We start from the raw sequence: 25,347 nt of genomic DNA, 5'->3' as shown, positions 1-25,347 counted from the left end.
TGTTCAGAACAGTCAGACCTATTGATTTACTATCAAGGGGCCAGGAGTGACCAGAGCAGGACATGGAGGGCCTGGCCCCTCTTTGTATAAATAATGCATTTGGGTCGAAGGTTACGTGCTTGAGCCCACCATTGCTGGAAGACTGCAATATATGGAAGACACACAAACACACAGACGCAAGAGACAACTTGACAGTGATATGAACAGAGCAGAACCCTTGGAGAGTGAGACTGTAGATCCAAGATGTTTTTCCATGGAAAACCTCTGTATGTGCTGCAGTGTGTTGTACTGTGTGCATGTGTGCGTGTGTGTGTTGCTCAATATCAGAGTTACATGAAATATGCATGAAGTATGTTTGATCCCCCCTCTCTACCCTGCAGGCCGGTTGCAAGGTCCTTCAAGCTCACATGAGCTCACATGAACGCCAACACACATGCACACAAGCAGATATAATGTGGCACCTCTGGCCTTATACTGATGAATGTCTGTCCTTCAGAGAGCTCAACAGCCACAGGAGAGGGATACAGTGTGAATGAGGACAGGCGAACACAGTGAGGGGGAAGGTGACGTAAGAAAGAAACTGAAAGGTAGGAGAGAGAATGTGTTGAGGCCATGAGGAGTGATGCAAGTGAAGGGAGAGGGTAAAAAATTTGAAGTTGAAAACTGCAGCGCGAGCCAGAAAAAATATCTTAACAGGAGAAAGTGGAGTAGTTTGGGGGATAGAAAGCGAGAGTAGACTGCAAAGAAACTTTCCCCCTTTTTTAAAATAACATTTGGGAGGCCTTTCATTTCAGGATTTCTATACTAGATGGAACTTTTATCACTTTTATTGATATTTCTACAGCTTAAGTTGGAGTATGCCACCTATATGCAAAAGAAATGTGCGATTTTTTTTTCTATCAGCTGATTAAATTAAAATGCTGGATGTCAAAACTTAAAGTTGGAAAGGTTCAGATTACGAGGTAAACACAGGTTTTGTTATCACTGCATGAGACTGCAATGGCTCGCTTAAAAAGTCAATTGAGACTACATTGAGATCAACATGATATTTGCTCAGATCATGACATCACTAGTCAGTTGATGCTCCCTAAAAGGGCAAAACTGTTATTCTAAAAAAGAGACATGACAAAGCAACAGTGACAAAATGACAGAATGCTGGAGGTATTAAAGAGGGGCTTTTATGTGTTTTGATATTTTAAACATGGATATGAAGTAACAATTCTGTTTGTCCGTACTAAACTAATTTTTCAACCACTACATATATATTTGTTGTAGGAATTCCTGAATATGTCTTTAAACTGCTCAAAATGGTCCTAAAAGTAGCACAAGATCTTCACAAGATCTTCACGAGATTTGCTGAGGTGATGAAATCATCTCATATAGATCTTCTAACTGCTTAATGGCTAGTAGATCTGCCCATAGCTCTGTCCCCAACCAGCCACCTGAGGGGTGGCCACTTAGAAGGAAGGGGGTTTGTGGAGTGGGGAGCCTTAAAAAGACAGCAGCTAAAATGTTTTACACTGAAGCAAAATGAAAGGTTTTCTAAAACACCTGTGTAAGAAAATTGGTGTCTGTTTTTAAGCTTAAAATCATGTAAAGCTACTGCAGGGTTACCAGAATGACAGAAAGAGACACCAGCTAGAGATGTCCATAAGGCTTAGAGTCATAAATCATAAAAAGCTACTGCAAAGCTTTGAGAGGGACAATATGATACAGGTTTTAATATGGCAACTCTAGATGAGAGATAAGTATATTGAGAAAAAAGTAGAATATTCAGCTTTTGAAAGCTGGAGAGAAGTAACATAGTATAAAGAAAAAATGAAAATAAATATGCGTGGTAACAAACTTGAAAACTTCAAACTTTTGACGAATGTTAGGTGAGGAAACAGGTGTTGAGCAATGCCACAAAGGAATGATACTACCCTACCAAGTCACAGCTGCATTGCAGATATTGGGTGGGTGGTAGATACTAAATCTTATAAAGAATATATGATATACTTTAAATAATGTAAAAAAAAAAAAAAAAAAACCTGTGGGTAAAAGCTACAGAAGAGGGGGAAATAAAGAAGAGGGGAAGGGTTTTTGTCTCCCTGGTTCTTAAGTTACAGTAACTTTCTAATTAGGAAGACATTTGCTGCTGTGCTAATGAACAACAAACTCTCTCAAGCAGAACAAACAACCTAAAAACAAAGCACACACACATCCAGTCTCACCAGGACACCAGCCCATCTGTTTGCTGAGGGAATCTTGCTTCCCTTCAGCAATGCTTAAAAAGAGAGTGGGAAAAAGATGCATCCCACACACACACACACACACACTCACACTGGTGAGTATGCAGACATGACATCATGTTTTTCAGTGCTGAGTCTCTGCAAAGAGCGTGGGCAGAGAGTGTGTGGGGAGCTTGTGTGATTACTACACTGCAAGAGCCAGCACAGACTGAGAAAGCAGCCGAGCAGACTGTGAATGTGTTTGTGTCTGTGAGTCCTCGTCTGTCACTTAAAACCTGAAGTGATCTGAAGGCATTTCTTAACACTCATCTCTTTATCTATGCTTTTGTCTCTCTTCCTCTCCTTCTCACTGTTTTCCTCAGTCCTCTAACACTCGTTTTTTTTCCTCTTGCATTTGTTTGGCTGCTATGCTCTGTGAGCACTGTTTAATTCTCAGCTGAGCTCCCTCGGGAGCAGGAAGGGAAGAGGAGGTGGGTGATTGGGGGGAGGACAAGGGCAGAGGCACTTCATTAATCAATCAACCAGCTTTGAAAATTTACCTAATTAACGGCTAATTACAGATCTGGGCACAAAGCCAGCTGGCATCGTATCCACCTCCACCAAATACGACCCCCGCAGTCCCACAGATGACACTGGAGGTAAACACCCCACCTCCTTCCCTCCCTCGCTCCCCTCTTTATTAGTCTATCCATCCATGCAACTATTCACATGTTATTTTTCATCGTCAGGGGTAACAAAAGCTGATAACTCAAGCTACGTAGCAGGTAACTTGAAAGAATGTATCACCATCTGCCGCGGCGTTGCACCATATGGCTGTCTTAAATCTTTACGTGGCCTTACTGTAGAAATATTGGTGGTTGTCACAGAGTCCTGAAGGCTCTCCGAAGTCAGCGTCTCATCCTGATGATTGCTGGTACGGTTCTTGTCTTGTTCTGGCCGGTTTCCTCTGCGAGATGTGCACGCACGCCAGGCCCGCTGAATCCTAGAAACATAAGAGGGCAACATGAAAATTAGAAATAAAGGTAGTTTCAACCTCCCCAAATTTATTCGCCTCAGACTTTCCCACTTTTCCTCTGGGACATCATTTCCCCTTTCTTTCTGTTTAATTCTCATCACACACTTTTCTGATCCGTCTCCACCTGTCTCGCCCCTCCTCACAACCTCTACACCTCTCTTTCTCTCCACCTTTCACTTTCCACTTTCTTTCATCCCCATAGTTACCCCAACGGCAGAGTCCAGGATGGAGTGTTGGATCAATTACCCAATGGAGAAACACATTCACCTCCAGTGGAGCAGAGAGACAGCTGAGCCAAATAGAACAAACTGAATTAAGCCATAACTCCAAGCTCCAAAACCAATACCTTAATCCCCCTCCCTCTTCTTCCTCCATCCCCATTTTTTTCTCTTTGCTGTTTTTTTCCTCTCCACTTACCATCTTCCTTCTTTGCTTCCTATTCCAGTGTTTTTTTTACCTTTCTGTCTCACCTTTCTACACCCCAATCATGTTAACTCCAGCCACAAACATCGGCTTCCTCTTTTCTTCCCTCGACTTTCAAGGAAGTGAAAGCCTGAGGCATGAGCTGTCCTTCCCTGATACACCTATAAAGTGTTAGAGTAAAGTGGTGTTACATGGCAGTCTACGAGGGTCCCTGCACTCAGAGGTGCCCTCTGAACCCAGCTCCAAAATCTAATCAGATTTAAGATTGAATTAAAGCTGAACAACCAACATAAAGCCCTTTAATGTCATTGGTAACATTTGGTGGGCAACACTTAAAGTAAATGTACAAAAACAGAAACAAATATGATCAGAAAAACACAGATACATGTGATACTGATGATTCAAAATAGATGTGTCCTCTTGAATAAAAACATATACTGCATGAAAAAAAGACGGTGTGCCACCATCTCCTAATGTAACTAAAGAGGCCAGAGGGCCCAGGAGCCATTTAGTCCCTAGAACTACCCTTCCAGGAACTAAAGTGTTCCTGTGATGCATTGATTTTTGGGCCTAAGGTCCTTGCGAGATTATGCAAATCAGGTCAGTGACATGGAGGAAAACAATAAAATTAACTGCACCACATCACCAGACCAGAGGAGGGCAGTAAGACAACAACAGAGGCCATACAGCAACAATGACACCATAGAAGTCAAAGACAGGTCAACATTAATAAATGGTTCAACCTGTGCTATGTCCGTTCTGAGCTTTTTGATGCAGTTTTGACAGGCAAAACAAGGGTTGATCCCTGCCATCTTCAGCATGATGATGACAGGGATCAAACTGTGTTTTAGCTTAAAGAGCATTGATTGAAGTCATTAATGGCTGCATCCTTCTTGAAAGGCTTTTGATTATCATTAACACTTATTTGATATGTATGTGTAAGAAAAAAAATGGCACATTCTCAAGGACTTTCACCAGTCTTTCAACAACCGTTAAAAATTTGTCCCAATTCCTTGACCTTGAAAGTTTAAATTAAAGGGGTTGATTGGTAAGCCCACAACTAAAAGTAGGCACTGGTCCCTCGTAAAGTCCTTAGTTCCATGGAAAAGAAAAATTCTTACTTACAACCTTTATCTAATAGAGTTCGTTTTAGTTACTGTCTCTTTAAGGCTCCCGCTCCACAAACCCCCTTCCCTGCGATTGGCCAGCTCTTTGGAGGCCTTTCAGGGGCTGAGCAAAAGGCAGACATTGTTTTTTGGAGGTTAGCCCCTGCAGAAGGTCATGAACCAGGGAAGACCAAAGATAATCCTTGTGTGATGTCGACATCATTTCAGCAAGTTTTGTGAAAATCTTGTTCTTCTTTTTAGACTGGATTGCTTTGAGCAGTTTACAGACCGATTAAGGGATTTATCAACATTTGAATGTGAAGCAGTTGGAAATTGGTGTGTTGAGTATTCAAATAAGGCACTGCTACTTTATATCCATGTTTAAATGTAGTGAAGCATCATACCCCCTCTGTAAATCCTAGAGTAACAAACCACTGGTTCATGGTTTCGATGCGAAGTTTGAACTCTTCCTTCGAACATTTTGTAAATTATGCTTCCATCTGCAACAAAATCGGCAAGAGAGCAGGGTTTTATTTGTTCAAGGGCAAAGCTACCTGTCTCTCATGAAATGAGTCAGTGGAGGTCTGTCAACAAGTACATAGAGGTAGTGATGTGTTAACACTTTTTTTTAAGCAATAGATTACCAAAGCAGCATGCCTGAAGGTCCAAAACGAGTATTTTGTACTTCAACAGGTGATGTCACAACAGTTTGTTTTTTTGGAAACAGGAGCATCTAAAAAAAAAAACCTAAGGAGATACTCACACAATAGCCTTGGTTTCCAAGTGCTGTTGTTGCTCACGACGATGGTGAGTGTTGTCATCCTCTTCCTCTCCTTTATGTGGACGGGCTCTGTGTTACCAGAAACAAGAACAGCGCACACTGTTAGTTGCTGCTCTCTGTAATAGAGGCTGTTTTCATGAGTAGCAGGATGTAGCTGCATTTGTTTTAACTTGTGATAAACAAACCTCACTGGGTTTTAACTGTTGCCCACTAACTGTACTTTTCACATTACAGTGGGAACATTACTACTGACTCACCTCTCCACCTTGGGAACTGCTTGTCCTCCGCTGTGGTTGCAGTAGCGATGGTATCGCTTCACCTCATCCTGTGAAGAGCAACAATATGTTAACAGGATTTTTAATTCTCTCTACCATGAACCAGAGAAAAGAGAATCTGTGCTGTGATACGCTGCAGCAGTAAATTAGAGGAATTTCCTGTATGTGTAATTGCTCCTCCACCCCCACATAGCTTTTGTTAGGCATAGCTGTGTTACTTCAAAACCGAGGCAAAGTGTATTTTTATGGTTTTACGATATCTTTTTATAAGTCTTGAGGATGGCTGTTTCTCATCTGGGTTAGCATAGGTGTAGATAGTTACACACATGTTGGAAGGTGGGGCAAAAACAGCTGGTATGCTTTTGCAAGTGCACAACAGCTTGAGCGCAGGTGCCAAGCAGCTGGGCAGCGGACACAGGACGGGAGGTGAGGCCAGACTCAGGCCAGTCTGGGTCCACTGCCATCGAGCTCAATGGGACTGGACAGATGGATGTGCTCCCAAAGCAGCAAAGCAGCTCCACTCCATCTCAAGTATTCACTCATGTCTGTTTTGGCTGGCAAGGTGCAAGCTGTGAGTGTTTGTTTGGGTTCATGTGTCTGAGTGTAAGAGTTCATTCAGCTCTGGAATCAGGAGGATCAAATGACATACAGTATGTGTAATGAGTAAGGTGACCCTGTAGTTATGATCCCTCGGGGAATTTAAACCAGACTCAGCAGTTTTCTTCAGCTCTTAGGGCAGATACAGTAACACTTTATGGAAAGCATACATGAATTATCATAAATTAATGCGTAGCTTCATGCACGAAAAATCACAGATTCATTCAGTAATAATTTATAAAATATCAGCACAAGGCAGGAATCAAAAAGCAAGTGATGCATGATTAAATGCAAAAGCAGTAGTCTAATAAATCCAAAAAGTGAGGTTTTACAGTGATGTCTAGGTTATTAATAATATTAATGACTTCATCAGAGGTAAGTCTGCAGCTAAAGAGACAGGGAAAAAAAGGACAAATCACAACAACCCTCAAGTGTTTTGTGCATGATGTATGAAGTAAGGGTGATATTTTTAAATGGGATTTATTTACTTGTGAAAACATGCAAAGTGATCCTTTTTTTTTTCTCTATATCTCAATTTTGAGAAATTGCAGAGTGTAAACAGACTTATAACATTTTCTTTGTCTTTGCATATTTTCTGTTAGACAATTTTTTACCAGATAAGAGAGATTAAATTTAAGTTCCCAAATTTGAGGTATTTCTGTATGACTAACAACATCTGGCCAGTTGTTGGTAGTGTATGGGTGGATGACTTATTTATATCCTCTGGAATGACAGATGTAAAACCATAAACCCATGCATGTACTACACAACAGTATTTGAGCAGCTATACAGTGTTGTAACACTATTTTTTTCTCATGACTAAATAGTCTGTTTTTCTGGATGAGACAGGAGTGAATCTTCCAACAGCTTTATGCAAAAATATGCTTTAAACTCTTTCTGCCATTTGTATAAATATCTATAAAATGTTGAACCAAAAGCATGCATGGCTCGTCCTGCATTTGAACCCAAGTTGTAATATCTGGGTGTTTGTGTGTGTGTTGTTCAATCACATTGCTCCTCCTCAATCTGCATTACTTCAACAGTTCTGAATGTTCTTGCCTCATTTTTCCAGCAGCCAGCGAGGATTAAGTGTTCAGGATGCGAGGCAAAAGGCCAATAAGGGTTTATAATACAACAGTGTCAACAAGTGCGATGCTGCGTTCACTGCAGATGCCATCCAAAACCTCGGGCTAAAATAAGAATCCATGACAAATGATACTGAGGATGTTTGAATAAATCTGTACTACTGAAATTCATGTTTTACACGCTGGAAAATGCATAAAATTGGGGTCGTACAAAGGCTGGGATGTCAAGTTTAAAGCCACAGAAATGCATTTAATTGACACTATAACAACTAAATGTCAAATGACAGTATTTTAGACCATAAAAAGCATGACCTTAACATAGACTCAAACTGTAAACATGAACTGTTTGAGTTTTTATAGATTGAAGCGCTTTCTTAATATACTTGTGTTGGTCATTTTTGCAGCTACAATCATTGTTTACTCATCTTTTACTGCAACTATCCTTTCAGTTTACAACCTGCAGTAACGTATAGGGTCGGTGGAGCGGATAGAATGCACTAAAGTTATACGAGAGCAGTAGAAAGAGAAGAGAGAGAACACAACTGCAGCTGATGACAGGGAAAATGCATTACATGTAGCCTATAGGGTACATGGCATTTCATTTAATTAATAGTTGTGTGTATGATTGCATTAAAATGGGAATTTGTAAGCATGCAAGCAGCTTAATCGCATTATGTTGAAACCAGGGCAATCAATACAGTGAATGGCAGGGGAAGGTGGAGGAAGACGGAAATAAGCGTTATGTCTTTGAAAAATGAGAGAAGGAGGGGGAAAAGGCAGGAAGGATGGAGAGAACAACAGAAAGTCTGCTGCCCTTTAATTTATGAGTTATTAAAATCATAATTTCTCAGAGTCCCAGTTCCTTCAAAGAGATCGATGACAGGCTGAGCTGGATGCCACACTAAAACACACATTCTCACACACACACAAACCAAGAACAAAGATTGTTCCTTTGAGCGTGTGAGATCAGCTTGTCGTGCCCTTCAGGCTTGTAAGTTTTATCAGACACTCACCTGAGTGCACTGAGAGAACAAACACACCTGAATGCACAGTCACATGTAAACATACGTCTATCTGATCACAGGGGATTTCACTGCAGCTTTCAAACATCTGCATCAGACTATCGGATGTTTAGCTGCGGATCAACTTGCTGATCAACCCGGGGGAGACATCCAATCAGGAGCGGCAACTGTAGCTGAGTTAATCGCAACATCGGGAATCAATTTACATGCGCGGCGCGTGTGAGGAGTAATATGGGAGTCAACATTTACTCTTTTGCCTGGATGAAAAAATAAGAGAGAGAAGACTAGCCCACTGAGAAATGGAGGTGTTACTGATGAGCTCGTGAGATTACATGATTTGAAAGGCTATTTTCTCTTACTGTTATGGCTATCAGGAAAAATCATGCACTTCTGCGGGAAAGTGATGTATTTATGTAATTTTCCTCCAAACTTTAAATCACATTGGAGTGGAGAGGAGGCTAGAAAAAAGCAAAAGAGGGAGAGGAAAGGACACTCTGGTTTCAATTGACTAAGAATCAGAATGATAAACTTTTATTGTGCTGGAACTGCTGAGAGGAAGCAGTTTTATACAGATCAGATAACAGTGTGTACAAGCTATACATCCACACAATAACACTCAGGCATCTGCAGTCATGCAGACATCAGTAGCAGGCTGGAGCAGGAGGTGTAGACTGACAGATGAGGATGCACACATATTGTTGTGAGGTTATTTTTATTTCTATGCCTTCACTGCAGTTTTTTTTAACATCCTCGAAAAACAGATTTTTAGGCACAACAGGGAAGAAAGAGACCTTAGTTTACTGTGTTTAAACACCACAGTTTCACAAATAATTTCTCATCATTTTCAAATGTTTGTTATTTCTTCAAGAAATTTAAACAAATGGGTCCCAGAGCTGCCTTTAACATCCTGTCATAAGTATTCAGGGTGGGTTCGATAGGTAAAACACAGACCATACCAAAAAATGGACAACATTTTTTGTGATGAATGATATTGGCACTGGAGATAGGGACCTTTCACATTCGTAACAATACGGTACCAATGCCCAGTACCTGGCAATCAGTATTGGTACTCAATGGCACCAATTTTCATTACTTTTGTGTGTGTTTATGTGGTATAAATATTAATTTGTTTAATGATAAAATCTTAAAGGTTTTCAATTTGACACATGTATTTATCAATATATAAACTTTCAATGCTGTGGTCATGTCCAGCATGGAAAATCGCCTACTCTTCCACTCCCACACAGTCACGAGGATGCCTTGTAGTACCATTTTATTTTATGTGAATCGGTTCTTAGCACTACAGATGGAATTCAGTTGGCACCACTAAAAGTACCTAATTCAGTACCCATCCTTTGCACCAATACACACAGAAAATACACAAGACCAGTACTACAGAGACTGGACCATTTGTGATGAGGTGGAGGAGAATAAAAAGATGGAGGAAGAGGCCATACATTGAATCTTATAAGACCAAGACATCTCAAAAAGTGTGGAGCTTGAGATGAGAAGCACGCTGTCACAATGTGCTTGGGACTATTCCCCCTGCTACTGTTGACCAATGGGGAGCTGCTCTGGTTAACATACGGAGGGGGAGGGATTGAAAGCACGTTTGTACATACATGTAGTCCTTCAACAACATGTGCTTATGAGTAGATAAGGGAGCTTCTTTCAGTGATCAAAAACAGACTCATCAAGTTTGGCTGAAATCAGAATCCCAAGACATTAAAATAGGACAGGATAGAAATGACAGAAGTGTGCATTCATGCACGCACCTTTAATGTTTGTTTTTGGAGGAGTTATGGTGTATCTCCTTCTTAAAGAAAATGCACGTCATAATTTTTCTGTGGCACTGAGTGAAAACAAACACGCACTCACACACAGACGCAGCAATATATATGACCGTGACGGGCAAGAAGACACCTATCTGTCAGCATGCAGGCTCATCCTGATCCTGCACGGGTTATTACGACTCAATCGCGGGGCGTTTGAGTGAGCCGGAGCAAACAGCACTCAGCACAGCTCTGTCCCACTGGGGGAGAGCCGATAATGCACATCTGAAATATGACACCCTTCCCTGGTACCACACTCCCACTATGCACATCCCTCTATATATATTACAGTAGGCTGAATCAGCTGATACTCCCACAGTTTGTGTTTACTGGGCCTGAGTGACACCTTTGTGCCCATTAAAAATCCTGAGACATTTTCTCTGCATGTTCATTGAATTAGGTGCAGCAAGGGGCTCCATGCATGGTGTAGATGAATGATAGTAAGATTCAGGCTGTAACTGCTGTGTCAACAGTGTCACCTGCACAGTGTATTTCATGCTTAACCCCATTAAACGTGACCCTCCCTCTGCTCGGCATGCTGTTTAAATAAGCTCCGTGTAAAATTGTTAACAACTAGGACCCCATGGCTGTAAAATTCAGCTGTCCCATTGATTATGGGGTAATAGCTGGTTAGATTAATGGGTTTCTCAAGGGGGGATTCACGCCTCAACAATGAATCTGAATCACATGCACAGACACAGCAACCAGGGAAGCCTTCATGTTTGATGACTTGCATTTCACACACCAATTATAGGTGAATCCTTCACATGTCAAGCTGGATCAATTTGGAAATGTTATCTTTTTGCAGTGATGATGAAACACAACTTTCAGGCAGTGCAAGGAAAAGCAAATCTGGTGGTGAAACGAGAACTTTAAAAGAACATGTACATGTGAGTGTGTGTACGTGTTGGAGGGGGTGTTGCACCATCGTAATATATTGCAGAGTAAGTCAAAAGCTGTGATGGAACAGTGCTTTCAGGGCTCACGCGCTCAATATCCCCGGTCGCCAATAATGCGCAACACTACATCACGGGCATTAAATATTCAGGAGCGCTATGCAACCAGGTGAACTTCTGCACCTACATTCATTCAGACACATGAAGAAAACATCATCCACATCTGCTAAACATGATTCTAGCTGTTCTCATTTGTGTGTGAAGGAATAAACTTTTGCTTTCCTTAAAAATCAGCTGCTTTTAGATTCTAATGGCATCTCCTTCTTTTACATGACAATGAGAAGTTTGGCTTTGCATTCCTTCACTGCTGCCTTCTGATAACTAAGGTGTTTATAGCAGGAGGTGTGTTATGTGGTGTTAATGAGACCTTTTTTAGCTGCTGCCATGACTGAAATTTTGAAGTGGCCCATAGACAACATGAAAAGCACAAATTGCATTCAGCCAACTGTGCCGATTGAATGAGTTAAAAGAGAGACAAGTTTACAGCGGTTAAGGCTGCACTACATGGAAAAGAATAAGAGAGGCTTTGTTTTAGTTTCAGAGAAGAAGGTTTCACTGTCCATGGTGCTGATACTTCTCTGTTGTCTCCCCAGCTGCTAAACCACAGGGGAACAGTTGCCTAAGCTTTGTCATACTGCAGAGAATTATAATTCTGATACAGTCTTCTACTTCTCTTGTTTTATTCTGCTTAGAAGAGAGTTTGCACCCCAGCAGTGCCAGCATCAACTTACTAAAAAAAGACTAGAAAGTGAATTACATCATTGCTCCCTCAGCCAAAGAGAGCAGCATCCATGAGCGTCTTACCACCAAGATACATGCAATGCCATGTGATCCAATAAATCATGTGAATGCATCTCACCTGGTTATTAATGCAAAGAGCGAGGTGTTTCCTCTCCCGAGCCACAGACAGAGTCCCGCTGCGCAGCCTCGCCTCCTCTCCCTGGTACATGCTCCTAGAAGGACACCGCTCAAGTTAGGACACAATAAACTCTCCGGACGTGAAAGAGAATAAAGCCGTGAGTGACGTGAACAGCCTGTACTGCTCTCTGTCCAGCTGCAGAGTAGATAACGTCATGCAGGATGTGAATCAGTCAGCTGTGCATGTCGAAGCAGCCAGTGCTGGAGCTTCTCGTCTCTCTTAAATATGAACTGTTGCAGTACATGATGAGGATGAGTACCAACCTGTACGTGCCGTTCCTCAGCATCTCCGCGGTGACACAGACACGGGGATGAAGTGAGAAGTGAGTCGGGAGCCAGCCGGAGAGAGAAGACCACAGTTGGGAAAATTCTCGCAGCCAATGGGACGCTGAGCGTGCGCGCGCCTTTATACCGCGTGCGTTGACGGTGCAGTTTAACTTGGCGATCGGCTGTAATCACCGCGTTAATTATTCTGTGCGTCTTCTCCCTGGGGAAGGGCGATCGCACAGTGTGCTAAAGTATAGCAGCTGATTATGTCATTTGAAAAGATTAACTGTCTGTGTGCCAATAGGCTGTATAGATCTGTGAGTTCTTTCGAGGGGGTTTGAACCATCCAGGTGCGAGTGTGAGGATGTGGGACGCACGGGCAAAATACATTAGAGCAGCTCACCTCATACTAACACAGCAGACAGGTGTAAAGGAAAGAAGGGATGTAGTTTGCATCAATTGGCAAGGTTTCCATTTATAAAAATTGCTCTATTTACTAGATAGAACACTTTAGAATAGATCACTTATAAATTATTTTCAAGTAGGCCTATCCATCCCCCAGCGTCTGCTGGGCTTTGGTTTAAGATGCGAGAGCAGCTGGACGTGCCACCAGTCTTCAGCCTAGCTTTTTCAAAACCGGCCAGTCATTACTTTTACTTTTTCTGAACCTCCATTTCAGCCCTAAGCGCTTCTCCGGAGCGATTCGACTCCCACCCTCTGCGCTTAACTTAATATGGGTCCTCGCTGCTGCCCAGATTTCACGCATATTAGGTAGTAAAACCTTTTTGTCAGACTTTAGAAAAGATAAAACTTTTTTTTTATTTTACTTTAAATAATGCTTATGAAATCCATCTTAACTCCCTCTGCTTTTCAAAGTATACCAAAATACCTCTTGGTATGATACGGTATAAAGTATTTCTGATTTTGATTCTGATTCTGGTTTGAGGAAAAAATAATGATTTTTTTTCCATGTGCTGCTTGGTTTCATATCACACCCTATCGATGTTATCAACTGTTCTTTGGTTTTGGGTAAATGATCTGAGCCTTAAAAAAAATCCTAAAGGATGTGGAAGGTGCAGAGGAAGGGGCAGACCACAGCTATAGGTGTCCGTGACCAGGATTCAAGGGGCAGTGACAGCACTAAAACCACTAAACTGTAGAATAAATTCACAAGCTGTATTTATGCAACTAATTTTATTATTTTAAAAATAAAAGAACATATGGCAACATTCAACAGGTCACATCTTTAAAAGTGAGGAGGCTTTTTAAAACCACTACAGTGCACCTCTACTTCCAGCCATCTTTCAAACATATGAGGCAGACAAAAGGAAATTCACTCAATGGGACTGAAAATGCGGAACTCATTGGAGGTAGTAATTAAAACGTTGAAACTGTGGCCAACGATGATAAACATTTGAGAGAATTGGCGCCCTCTACCGTTTAAATAGTGAAACGTAAAACTAGCACCTAGGCACCCTAAGCATCGGTTCAAGTTTACATAGTGCAACGAAATCTGGTTTCTGTAAACAGGTACAATACTTCAAGTGTGAGACAAATAGAAAAACGAGATGTGCACAAAAATTGAAAGTAATTTGTGATGATTTAAAATAAGAAAACATACGTCCAGTGTAACACCCACAACAAAAACAGTCATGAAGATTAAAAATGCTCAAAAAGTTTAAAGTGACTGTTCAAAAGAGGACCCTGTGTAAGCAGCCTCATTTTTGTTAGTGCAAACTAGTCTGGAGCGGCACACTACTGGATGTGTAGACAGTTGAAAGGAGGGTGTCATTTCAGAACACTTCTGTAGGCCAGTGATGACAGATGGGTGGAGCAGTGGTCTGGAAGCTGAGAGTGGGGGGGCAGGGGGCATTACAAAATGACAAAGTGTTAAAAACAATTCCCAGTTTTGCTGTAAAATAAACTCCAATCCACCAAATAAAACATGGTTGCTATCTTCCCCAATGGAAAATGTCAGTCTGTAGCTCAATTCATGGAGGGAGGCTTCAATGTTTATTTGCCCGCCAAAGAACATAGCGTAACTTATTAGCAAGACTTAGTTCCTCATAGATTATGTAGTTAATGTTAGCTAGCAAGTCGTCCAATGTGTTGCTTTTATAGTGACTTGACAGGTGAAATATTCAGGTACAGTTGTAATACTCAACCAATGAGCTGGTAACCCTTTCAATTTTCTGTATAATTTCAGAAGAAAGGCATGAGTTTCTAACTAATGTCCTGATTGCTGGAATTAATATTAGCTTGAAAATAGTTTGACGTGTTGCCTTATTTGCAGTGGCGTGGCGTGGAGATTTTTTTTGAGGAAGCCAAGTGAGACAAAGCCTCTTATCTGTATTTTTATTTTGGGAGTGGGGTACATAAAAGACTGTGTTGCTGTTTGTATATCGCTATTTCATGTAACGGACCTGTTAGAGCGCCCAGACAGCGCTCATTTTACTTACTTTGAACACCGACACACGCCCTTTCACTCTCCCACCCTCACTCACTCATTCACACACGTACGTTGTCCTCTTGACTTAGCTTAAACATCTTATTAATTCATTCAACCGCCCACTTAAACATACAACCGACAGCTTCATGCACACTGCTAATGTGCTCCCTGATTTCATGCAGTGGCTCGAGGATGACGATACTGTGATTTGATTGGTTTGAGGCCAAAGACAGGGTGGCTTCCCTTGGCACAGTCTTGGTCAATCACAGATGAGCAGTGTCATGACCACAGCCTCATCTGATTGGTTAATCGTTCTTGTTTTTTTTCACCAAGGGATGCCAACTCTGCTTGGCTTCCTTGCGGACAACAGCGTGCAGTATCGTATTTTCACCACGCATTTGCCACAGAACATTTACGAGGGCGCTGTTTTACACATTGTAAAATGCTCAATAACTAGAGGAGAGGAATAAGGAAGAGATAACAGTGACAAAACACAGAACAATTATCGAAACTGTTACAAAGGAATATTTTCATTAAATCACAGCTACAGTCTAAAAAAAGAGAGGAAGCATGGCTTCCCTTGGCCTCCGGGAGAAAACGCCACTGCTTATTTGACTCTTTACAAATGTGACATTTCTGTGTTTCACTTGCAGCCAACAGTTATGACTCCACTGCTCATTTCAACATTAAACCATTAAGCTAATATCTTTGATGTTAAGCTAACGTACAATGAGCTTGAAATCTTTTCATCTTCATGGTGTAAAATTATCACGCAGTCACTTTAGTGAGGAAGTAGTTAAATAATGTCCTGCTTGCTGGTTTTGAAGAAGTCATTTTTTTAGTGGAAAAGTAGTATTAGTAGTATTAATGTCTTTTTTTTTTTTTTTAACATTTTCACAGACATCTGTTGTTAGCTTTTACTCAAAGAGCTAACCTGCTAACCTTGATCAAAACAGTAAAGCATAATACCATTCAAGCTTTCCACCCTTCAGAGTAAGAATGTTAAAATATTGTGAATGTCCTCTAATCTGACCAGCCTCTTTAGGCACAATTAAAGATGCACATTGAAAATAAATTACTCTGTTTGTATTGACTCTAATTACATGGTGTGTTTGTGTTTGTGTTTGCATACCTGTGCACCAAGCCTGGAGAGGTACCTGTTCCGTAAGCCAAAAGCAGACATGGGTGCTAGTCTAGCATGCTCACCCACTATCAGCTGACTTGGTCTCCTTTTCCTTATCCTGCAAGAATGACAACAATGTACCTGTCTTTGATCGCTTCTACAGCCAGCTGTAACATAACTAGAATTATTGACATTACCACCAGCACAAGTGACAGAAATTGTATAACTAAGCCACAAGCAAATTATCTCAAAATTTAACAATGACAGAGAAGACAACTGCTTCAACAGATGTATTTAATTCCAGTGCTGTTGTTCCATGAAAAATTTGGTATTAAATGTGATTTGGTTGTACAAAAAAAGATTTTTCAAGTTACTTTCCTTCCAATGTCCCTCTATTCAGTAGATCGATGATTACTCATGAATATATTCTATTTACAGACTATAATGCTTTGTTCAACTCAAATACTCTCAGTTAGCAAAGACTGCACTGCTGTCAGAATATTAAAGTGCAAAACACAGACAAATACAGAGAGCAGCACGTTTCTATCTGTATGACACTGAGGTCATGTTTGATGTGCAATTACAGAATCTTAACTAAACACTAATTATAGTTTCCTTTAATGCATAAGGCATTTTCCCTACAGTAACTTGATCCCAAATGAGTGTTTCAAGTCTGCTTCAGCTCCAACTTCATGAAGCATTGGTGAAGGGTGATGGCGCTCTTTGGCACCTATAACCACACTAACTAGTAATGTCAGTGCACCACCACACCCTGCAGTGAACTTTATGTCACACAAAAAGAGACCGAAAGGAGACAAGATTCTCAGGAGTTATTGGCTATCATATTACGTTAACTTATTTGCCTAACAGAGGAAGTGAATGTGTCTCATTCACAGGGATACAAATCTAATCTCCAGTTACTGAAATGGTGAGAGTTTAACATAGTGCATTAATATTTTGTTTCATCCCCCAGATAAAGAAAGTAAAAGTTTGGGGGGCATTGCTCACCACAAGTTAATTACCTGAGCTAGATAAATGAGAGAAGTGCAGTCTACATAATTTATGTGCGGAAATGAATCTTTCAGAAGGTCATGTTAATAAAACAATTTGTTAAAAGTTGAATTTCTGAATACCATTACACGGGTAAATGCATTCAAAAGTGTAATGCTCTCTTTTTTTTATCATTATAGTAATTTGCCATTTGATGATGCAAGAGGAAATTCATTTTTATGAACTGGGGCCAGTGAAGAGCAGATAAAGGAATTAAGATATAAAAGAATTAAGCAATAAAAACTTAAAGAATAAAAAGCTATGCCATTTTTAAGATTATCCCCCGTGAAAGGTCAATGAGACGTATGATTAAACTGAAAATGAACTAAGTTTGCCTTGGGAGAGTCCTGTAAGTAAAGGGATGATCGGCAATTACTTGTGAGTCCTGACAATATGTGCATAATTGAGATGCTGATTTGTCTGCAACAAAGCAAGTAACAGAGTGCTGAAAATAGTTTGTAAATATAACAGAATTGTATAAAAACATTTAAAAACATCCACAGTTACTCCTATATACATATAAAACAATGGAATTAATATAGAAATCTCATATTTGATGCTCCATTAATGGTAATAAAATCAAGCTTCCTTTTAAAAAGTCTATAGGCACCTTTTCACAGCATACCATCAGCTGCTGGCCAAAGTGAAATACTTTACAAACACCTGCACTTTCTCTCTCTCTCTCACACACACACGCACACATGTCAGCCAGAATTGAACTTTGGAAGAGATGAAGTCAGCGTTAGAAGTCAGAGTCCAAACTGTTTGTCAGAGTCCGAACTGAGCTATTAGTTCATAGTGGGTAATGTAAAGACTGGTCCAGACAGTCAGTTCTGGTGGGAAGAGCCACAGATGCCGGCACTGGGCGGAGTCAGTAGTGCAGTCCTGCCCCATGGTACTTGACTGGCAGCTATGGGGTGGACAATGCAGCAGACTGGCTCTGAAGCCCAGGACGATGTGTGTTCCCTCCTAACCATCATCATCTGGAAAATATCAGTCACAGCACAGACACAGAGTATTAGTCTATGTTCCCACACAGCATGAGCCATTCAAAACAAATACATACACTGTTTTCTGTTACACCGATTGTATAGGTGATAAAAAAAAAAAGCCTGAAACAGGTTTCACCACAAAGAATGAAAACAGGAAGTAGGCATAACACCCAAAAGAAAGAATGCTGTTGTTGTATCCTTCAAACACTAAATAAACCAAGCACAGGTGGTGTGTTATTGACAGAACAGAGAAAGAATGAAACTGGATTAAAATTCTCCTTCTGGTCTGCTTATATAGTAACTATGTTCTCCATCATAGTTTGGGTAAAAGGGTAATAATTCAGCAGAATGAAGCAGCAACAGCTAGCTCTTGGTGCAATATCAAAATGTATTTAAAGCTTGTGGAAACAAGAATATATGAAGTACCTTGTAGATGCATTAAGTCCTCACAGGCCCTTTAAGCTAAGCAATGAGTTAAGAAACAGTTTTCTTTGGGGAAATATTTACACTTGTAGTGATTATTAATTGTTCTGTACATAAAGTGCTCTGAGCAGTTTTTCAACAATAATTATTCAAGTAAAATTAAAAGTCTAATCAGCAAACACAGTGAGGATCATATGACTCATTACACGCCTGACTGTTGTCAGCCATTAAAACCAGGAGCTGCGGATCCACAGTAATCTGCTTGTCTGTATGCAAGTCATGCAGCCTGAGAATAAGATATAGGATCAAAGAACAAATCCATATAACCTTATTCTAAGGGAGCTTAATGAGGAAAACATCAACATGAACTGTAGCGGATGCAGAAAAAAACAGGCTGAGCATCGTTTTTGTGTCATTTGATGTTTTAGGGGCTAAAAGAAAATAATCCTACTACAAAAATCAGTAGATTTAGATTCAAAGGTCACACTCAGAGAAATTGAGAACAAGAGTTATCAACATGTCCATGAATGCCTCTGCTGCATGATTACATGAGTGGGTTTTTAATCCTGCTTCTCTAATTGTTGGGAGAAGTAGGTGGAACAGCAGTGATGGAGGGTGAAGGGTTTAAAGCTACTCACTTTGCATCTGGAGAGTCTTCTTCCTGGACTATGGCTCTGGCTGAGGCTGACCGGTTCAGATCTCCTCCTGGAGTAAGAGAGGGAGACGAAGAGATTAAGAAGTGGCTGAGTCTTGTGGAGTGGGTGAGGCGTGATGAAGAGTGGCAGTGAAGTGAAGAGATACCACGTGCAGAAAAGGAGGCAGAGGGGTAAGAGTGTAGAGAGGATGCCGCAGTGGGAAAGCCTCCAGTTTTGTTTCTTACCTCTGAGATAATCCACAAAGTACAGCATCACTACTGCCATCAGTGCAACTGCGAAAAAAAAACATATGATCATGTGCCTTGAAAGTATCTTATAGGGGTTTCAATCTCAAAACAGACAAAGATAACCTACTGCAGATGCAGGTGCAGAAAAATACTTCTAAAACCAGGTATCCTCTGGTGTCAAGTATGGCTCCTGCTGCCATAGCGATGAGAGCAAGGCCCAGGTTCTGGATGGACTGCATGCTGGTGGAAGTAAGAAGAGTCAATTAAACACTGTTACAAAAGAGGAAGTGAATATGGCTGCAGATTCAGTGCTTAAGAAAACAACACTTCAATTTGGTACATCAATAACCTTAACTGCAAGATGTGTAGTGATTTTCTCAACTAAACTTGTTATGGGCAGTTTCTTCGAGCTCTGCCCTCTCTTGACGTGGGGTTTGAGAGAGTTGGGGACTGTTTTTCACATTTACCTCTGCAAGTTTCTTAATTTTTTTGTTCATAATTGATATAATTTTCATCTATGCTATCTGCATTTTCAACTATCTGCACCAACAGACCAAGACAAATTCCATGTAATGTAAAAAAGTACTTGTAATACATCTGATTGTAACTCATTTAAATCACAACCTTTTGGCTTTTTTCTGTTGTTGTTGATATGTTTACACTATGCTCAGTTGGTAGTGCCCAAATAACTTGAGATTCCTTCAGAACTCTGGATATTAAAGATGCACAGAAATGCAAAGGGGGGAAAACCTGAGGGAAGAGAGCTAGTGCAAGATGAGGCTGTGTCTCCTGTCTCTCATTCTGTTATGCTTCTCACTTATTTTATTATTTCATCCTTTAATTTTTTTTATTTGTACTTTTTATTGCTACTTGGATCATTTTATTGTGTAGAGCAACTGCAATGACTGATGTCCCACCCTCAGGATAAATTAAAATATTTTTGTTGTGAGTTGTCCAATCAGTTTGTCAGGTATAAATGACAAATCACAACAAGAATAATTGAGCTGTTTGTGATTTAGCTTGGAACGTGTTTAGGATCATATAAAAAAGTTGCCTTCAAGTCAACATACAAGCCATAAGCGGTCCCCAGCTGATGCTCAGGCACCACGAATGCCACCATAGGCCACAGAGCACAGGCCAGTAAAGAGTAAGAGACGCCCAGGAGAGACTACAGGAGAAAAAACACAGACACAAACATGCTATAAGTACTTAAACATATACCATGAAGCTGCACATTTAAGCACGGACTACTGGAGTGAATGGTACAAGAGGTTTCATTACCATTGCAATCCATGGATTCCAAAAAGTGAAAGCCAGAATCATGTGAGCGGCGAGAGTTGCAAGCACAGCTATCATAACCCATATCACATTTCTGCCGGTCCTGTCGACCATGAAGCCCAAAACTGGAGATGCAGGGGCTGAGATGATGTACACAATACTGGGAAAAAAACAAAGAGAGAATGGGATGAGTGATGAGTGTTGCAGCACTATAAAGCAAATGATCTATTACAGCTACTATAGCTATTAGGTTCAATTCCTGCTTTATATTTGTATCATTTAACTGCATTAGGGCAGCTATGGATGGCCTGATTCAAGCTGACCCTGGAGAAACATGAAACCATACATATACAGAGAGATGCCTTTACTGAAACTGATGCAACTCCTTGAAAGTGTTGCCTTGAGTTATGGTACATTTTTCTATTTCACTGTCAAGACTGAGTGCAAAATATTTCAAATTGCTAACATGAAGCCGATTCCAGCTTGATTTCTGTTACTTCTGTTTTGCAAGATTTTGAAAGTCTTGCATGTGCTTACTCTCAAATTCTTACTTTCAAAATAAAAAAAGCTATTTTAATTTGGTGAGACATACATTTAATTACTAATATAACCAAAAAGGCAATGCCAGCAGTGACTTCTCTGTTACCTGTTGACAGCTCTTGCCTCAGCTGGAGAGAAATTGAATTTCTCAATGAAGAACACCCTGAAAAAAAAGACACAGAATGATGAGCTCACACACTTAGTGCTCTTGTCTTATCATGTGTATGTTACCCCAAAATGAGATGACAAAGAGTGGTGTCTTGGAGCAGGAAGCTGTCAGTACTCCATGCATTGTTTTCTGCCTAATTTGCACAACAACAACTTTCCTCATGTATACAGGCTCTCTGTGGAAAAACATGCAAAGCATACATCATACATCTGTCAAAGCGCCTTGCCTGTCTGATTCTTCTTGTGTACTGTTAGCTTCAGGGCTGTACTGACTCAATTCAATCCAGGGTTTTTACCTTAATAGGATCTTACCTGGAAAGAGTACTACATTTTTCTTCACAACTGTAAATGATGTTAGATATTTTAAATCCTGGTAAGTATTTCATCTATTGTTGTGAAAATAGGAAAAATAGGGCCTAAAGTTTTTATGAAATTATGCAAAACAAAAAATATGTGATCTGATATCAACAGCATCAGTGTCAGCAGATAAATCTAGGGAATAGCAAAATCACACAACTTGGTGAGCAGGTGAATCATGCGGAAACAAACTAATACAATTGATATGATAAAATAAGATGTGTTTTATCTTAAAATCCAGATCCTCCATTTTGAAATCCAGTTATAAAAGAAGATGCTGAAAATGTGAGAGACCACAAACCCTTTTGAGTGAAAGAAGGATACGATGAAATACTCACTGTCCCAGCCCAATAAAGGGGAAAATAGCGACATAGTATCCCACACAGATGATGAAGATGAGCCATAGGGGGAAAGGGAAGTCTTTCACATCTGTCAGCTTGATCACTTCACCTAATATGCAAGTTAAGAACACACACAAAGAAAAAGAACTTGAGACACCGCTTACTCTTAAAGGAAGATTATAAAATATCACATAACTACCCCTGTCATTGCCTGCAAGAGAAAGTGCTGCAGCCGGTAAACTGTCTCGGCAAAGTGATAACTTAAGCAGATAACAACCAAAACAAAACGTGGCTGCACAGGCTGTCTTCCAGATAGTAATGGTGACTCAAGTCGTTATTGACAGATGAGGCCAAAGAGGAAAAAAACAGAAGATAAAGGAAGCATTCATTACCTGTTGTGCCTTGTTCCTTCTGGAGGATTCTCTCAGCTCTTTTGTCCAGGTATCCCAATACCAAGGCGCAGAAGAGTGAAAACAGGCAGGTTATAGAAGCTGGGGAGAATTATGAGAAATTAAAATAGATTAAAGAAGCATGAAGGAGATAAAAAAAGGAAAATAAGAAAGTGAAATTTCTGGTATTACTTTTGAGATAAGATAATTAAACAGTTAAAAAGGTTCTTGCTGATTGATTCAACTGCCACATGACTTTATCTGTAATGGTCAGACTGAAGTTAAACCAGCGCATTCAAGGCAGACAGTAAAAGGAGACTTTAACTGCCAGGCCTATAAAAAGTGGAAGCACTTTAGCACATTGAAGGGAAATTATAAGAAGTGACGCTTGTTCTAACTCGTGACTCATCCGTTACTGGGAGAAACTTTTAGTTCTCTATATCACTTCTCTCCGTCTTGGTTGGCTGTGTTATCTGAGATCAGGAATTACAGAGAAAGGAACAAGTATATTTTACAGGTGGAAATCAAGATCATGAAACCTGAGTCTGAGTGAATACAACTTGGCTTGTCCTTGAGTAAAGTGCTCATTATTAAAGTGAAAGTAACACCTAGCATGAGTGATGCTCCCAGGGTGGTGTGTCCTGGAGCCCCAACAACAGTTGCCACTTTGCTGTACACCCAGCCCATGATGTTCATGTTTACTGTGCTGCCCTTAAAACAAAGAGATAAGAAAGAATGAAGTAAAAATGCGTCATATCAATAAATGTCAATTTCTTTCATGATGTAATTTTTTGTCAGCAGTAGTCTTACCACTCGAGCCATGCTCAGCTGAAGGCCAAACACCAGGTTGAGCTCCTTCTCTTTGAACCAGTTGACAGCATATGTATTTTGGGCTACGGCCAAGGACTCTCCTCCAATACTACCAGGAAAGAAAAGAATCTTCTTTTTAAAGTGAATGAATCATAGCCCAATCTTTAGACACAATAGGCTCTTTACTAGACCTAAAGAGCAGGCTTTTTATGGATGCACTGATCTAATCCTGGTAAGGAGTATCAGTCTAATACAGACTCTGAAAGCTAGATCCAATACTGGCAGCAATGGACCAACCCACAGAGCTCATCTATTCAACTCAAGTTTTAGAAGCCTGAAGTCACCAAAACATAACTCACCAGCTCATCCTAAGGAATAAAGAATGTTAAATCAATACTGGTATTAGGTGGATTGATTATTGGTATATGCGGACACCAAAACCAAGGTATCAGTATCTGTTTCACGATTTTAAAAAGTTGGGTTGGTACATACCTACTTTCTATGTCAATGTTTTTAAGACAAAGAACTAGGATTGGTGGTAATATCATACATGGATAATTGTGTCAGCTAAAATGTGTGAGTTTACAACATAAGGTTCTTGAAGCTTCAAAGCTTTTATTTGTACTCACCCAAATATAAAACGTCCAAGTTCCATGAGCCAGAATTGATTCACCAAGGCTCCAGTAGCAAATACCACCTGTGCAGAGCAGTAATACAATGCTTTTATAAAACCTGGTCATCTTATCCACTTTACAAGGAACACTTTTTATGACATTTCAATCTAAACCTACCTGTCCAGCACATACGAAGAGGGAAAAGATGATAGTTCCCAACCTATAAAATACCAGAAAAGAGAGATGACACTGAGCAAGGCAGAAAGTGTAAATGCGAACGCTGTACTCAAAATAAATGCCACCTGTCTGAGTTTGTACCTGATGCCAAAAACCCTGTCAATCAGGAAACCTCCGAAGAAACAGAGAACCACATTAGGCCATGAGTACCAGGCATACAGCTGCATGAACTTTGCAGTGTTCAGGTTCAGATCCTGGTAGAAAGAGAAAGAAGAGACCAATCAGATTCACTCTGACTCAATTGATTGAAGTTAGTATTCTAAACTCAAGCTATAGAATAGAAGATAGACATCAGACACTCAATCATTTATCGGGTTATGTGTCTCAGCTAGGGGGAGATGTATTTCTTCATGAAGTCAGCTGATGTGCACTTCATATTTACGAGTATCTAATTACCTGAATGACCTGGGTCTGAAGAGCAGCAGGGTTGTCATAACAGAAGTAGCTTCCTGTAGAAAAACACGTAATATATAATATACGGAATATAATATATACGGACCGCACAGTTTACCGTGTGTATTTCTTTTCAAGCCAAAAGGTTAACCTGTTAAACTTATTCCCAAATCATCACAGCAGTACTTTGAGATGCTTCGGGAAGTTAATACTAAGGGTTTCTGAACGCTCACCAAATCCCAGGAAGCACATGAATACAAGGACGACCACTCGGTGCAGGAGGTGGCTGGGGTCGCAGATAGCAGGCAGCGGTCTGCGGGGCTCCACGGTCGTCTGTCTGTCAGCGGGCGGCACATCGTTGTCCCCCTCCAACAGACGCTGCCGCTCCTCATTGTCCGCCATGTTCGTTTGTTGGGATATGCGGGAGGAAAGTTTACAGCAGCGAGGGTGGATCACATGACCCGGCAGAGCTGTCACGTGGAGTCAAACAGAAACCCGCCTTGCTGCATGTTTGTGGAGCTGTTTTACTCAGCGCGTGCTTGAGAACACATCTTCGCTGGAGCGTGCGCGCATCGTTTGTGTCCAAGTACCTCCAGACATCACTTTTCTGACTAACATGTCAAGTGTACAAAATGTCAAGATGTCTTATCTGCCTACAAATGTGGAAAAATGCACGGATCACACTAAAACCAGCCAGCAAGAAAAGGCATATGGAGAAAAATTACGCCTATTAAGCAGGAGAGACCCATACGAGGGGTTAGCATCTTTAAAGCATCCAACCAAAGGTATGAA

At 40.6% G+C, this 25,347-nt stretch overlaps 2 protein-coding genes across 3 annotated transcripts in view; both read right to left on the bottom strand.

Annotated features, from left to right (window-relative positions):
* The window catches only part of schip1 (schwannomin interacting protein 1), a 279,659-nt gene extending 267,003 nt beyond the window's left edge, over nucleotides 1–12,656 (bottom strand). Inside the window, exons 1-5 of the mRNA XM_074679306.1 lie at nucleotides 12,506–12,656; nucleotides 12,183–12,276; nucleotides 5,814–5,881; nucleotides 5,539–5,625; nucleotides 3,072–3,213 (exon numbers count right to left, since the gene is read on the bottom strand). Of these exons, the coding sequence (XP_074535407.1) occupies nucleotides 3,072–3,213; nucleotides 5,539–5,625; nucleotides 5,814–5,881; nucleotides 12,183–12,276; nucleotides 12,506–12,528 (414 nt within the window). The 5' untranslated portion in view covers nucleotides 12,529–12,656. The remainder of the gene's footprint in view (nucleotides 1–3,071; nucleotides 3,214–5,538; nucleotides 5,626–5,813; nucleotides 5,882–12,182; nucleotides 12,277–12,505) is intronic.
* A 1,114-nt stretch (nucleotides 12,657–13,770) lies between these two features.
* Nucleotides 13,771–25,181, bottom strand: mfsd1 (major facilitator superfamily domain containing 1). 2 transcript variants are annotated; one of them, XM_074680219.1, is made up of 17 exons: nucleotides 24,789–25,165; nucleotides 24,559–24,611; nucleotides 24,244–24,356; nucleotides 24,103–24,145; nucleotides 23,941–24,008; nucleotides 23,312–23,420; nucleotides 23,110–23,212; nucleotides 22,505–22,603; nucleotides 22,110–22,221; nucleotides 21,353–21,409; nucleotides 20,710–20,866; nucleotides 20,499–20,596; nucleotides 19,556–19,668; nucleotides 19,426–19,473; nucleotides 19,184–19,250; nucleotides 16,090–16,198; nucleotides 13,771–14,356 (listed from the first exon to the last, which is right to left on the bottom strand). In XM_074680219.1, the coding sequence occupies exons 1-17, from the start codon at nucleotides 24,955–24,957 to the stop codon at nucleotides 14,297–14,299; spliced, it is 1,578 nt and encodes a 525-aa protein (XP_074536320.1). In that variant the 5' UTR covers nucleotides 24,958–25,165; the 3' UTR covers nucleotides 13,771–14,296. The 2 variants fall into 2 exon arrangements, with proteins under 2 accessions (XP_074536320.1, XP_074536321.1); XM_074680220.1 differs by lacking the exons at nucleotides 13,771–14,356; nucleotides 16,090–16,198 and adding an exon at nucleotides 17,583–18,113 and having other exon boundaries at nucleotides 24,789–25,181.
* Between the last annotated feature and the right edge of the window lie 166 nt (nucleotides 25,182–25,347).

This window comes from Halichoeres trimaculatus, unplaced genomic scaffold, assembly GCF_033239565.1.
Source record: "Halichoeres trimaculatus isolate MK-OKI-2021-1 unplaced genomic scaffold, fHalTri1.1 fHalTri1_scaffold_9, whole genome shotgun sequence".
NCBI lineage: Eukaryota > Metazoa > Chordata > Actinopteri > Labriformes > Labridae > Halichoeres > Halichoeres trimaculatus.
This window is presented reverse-complemented; position numbering and strand designations above follow the sequence as displayed.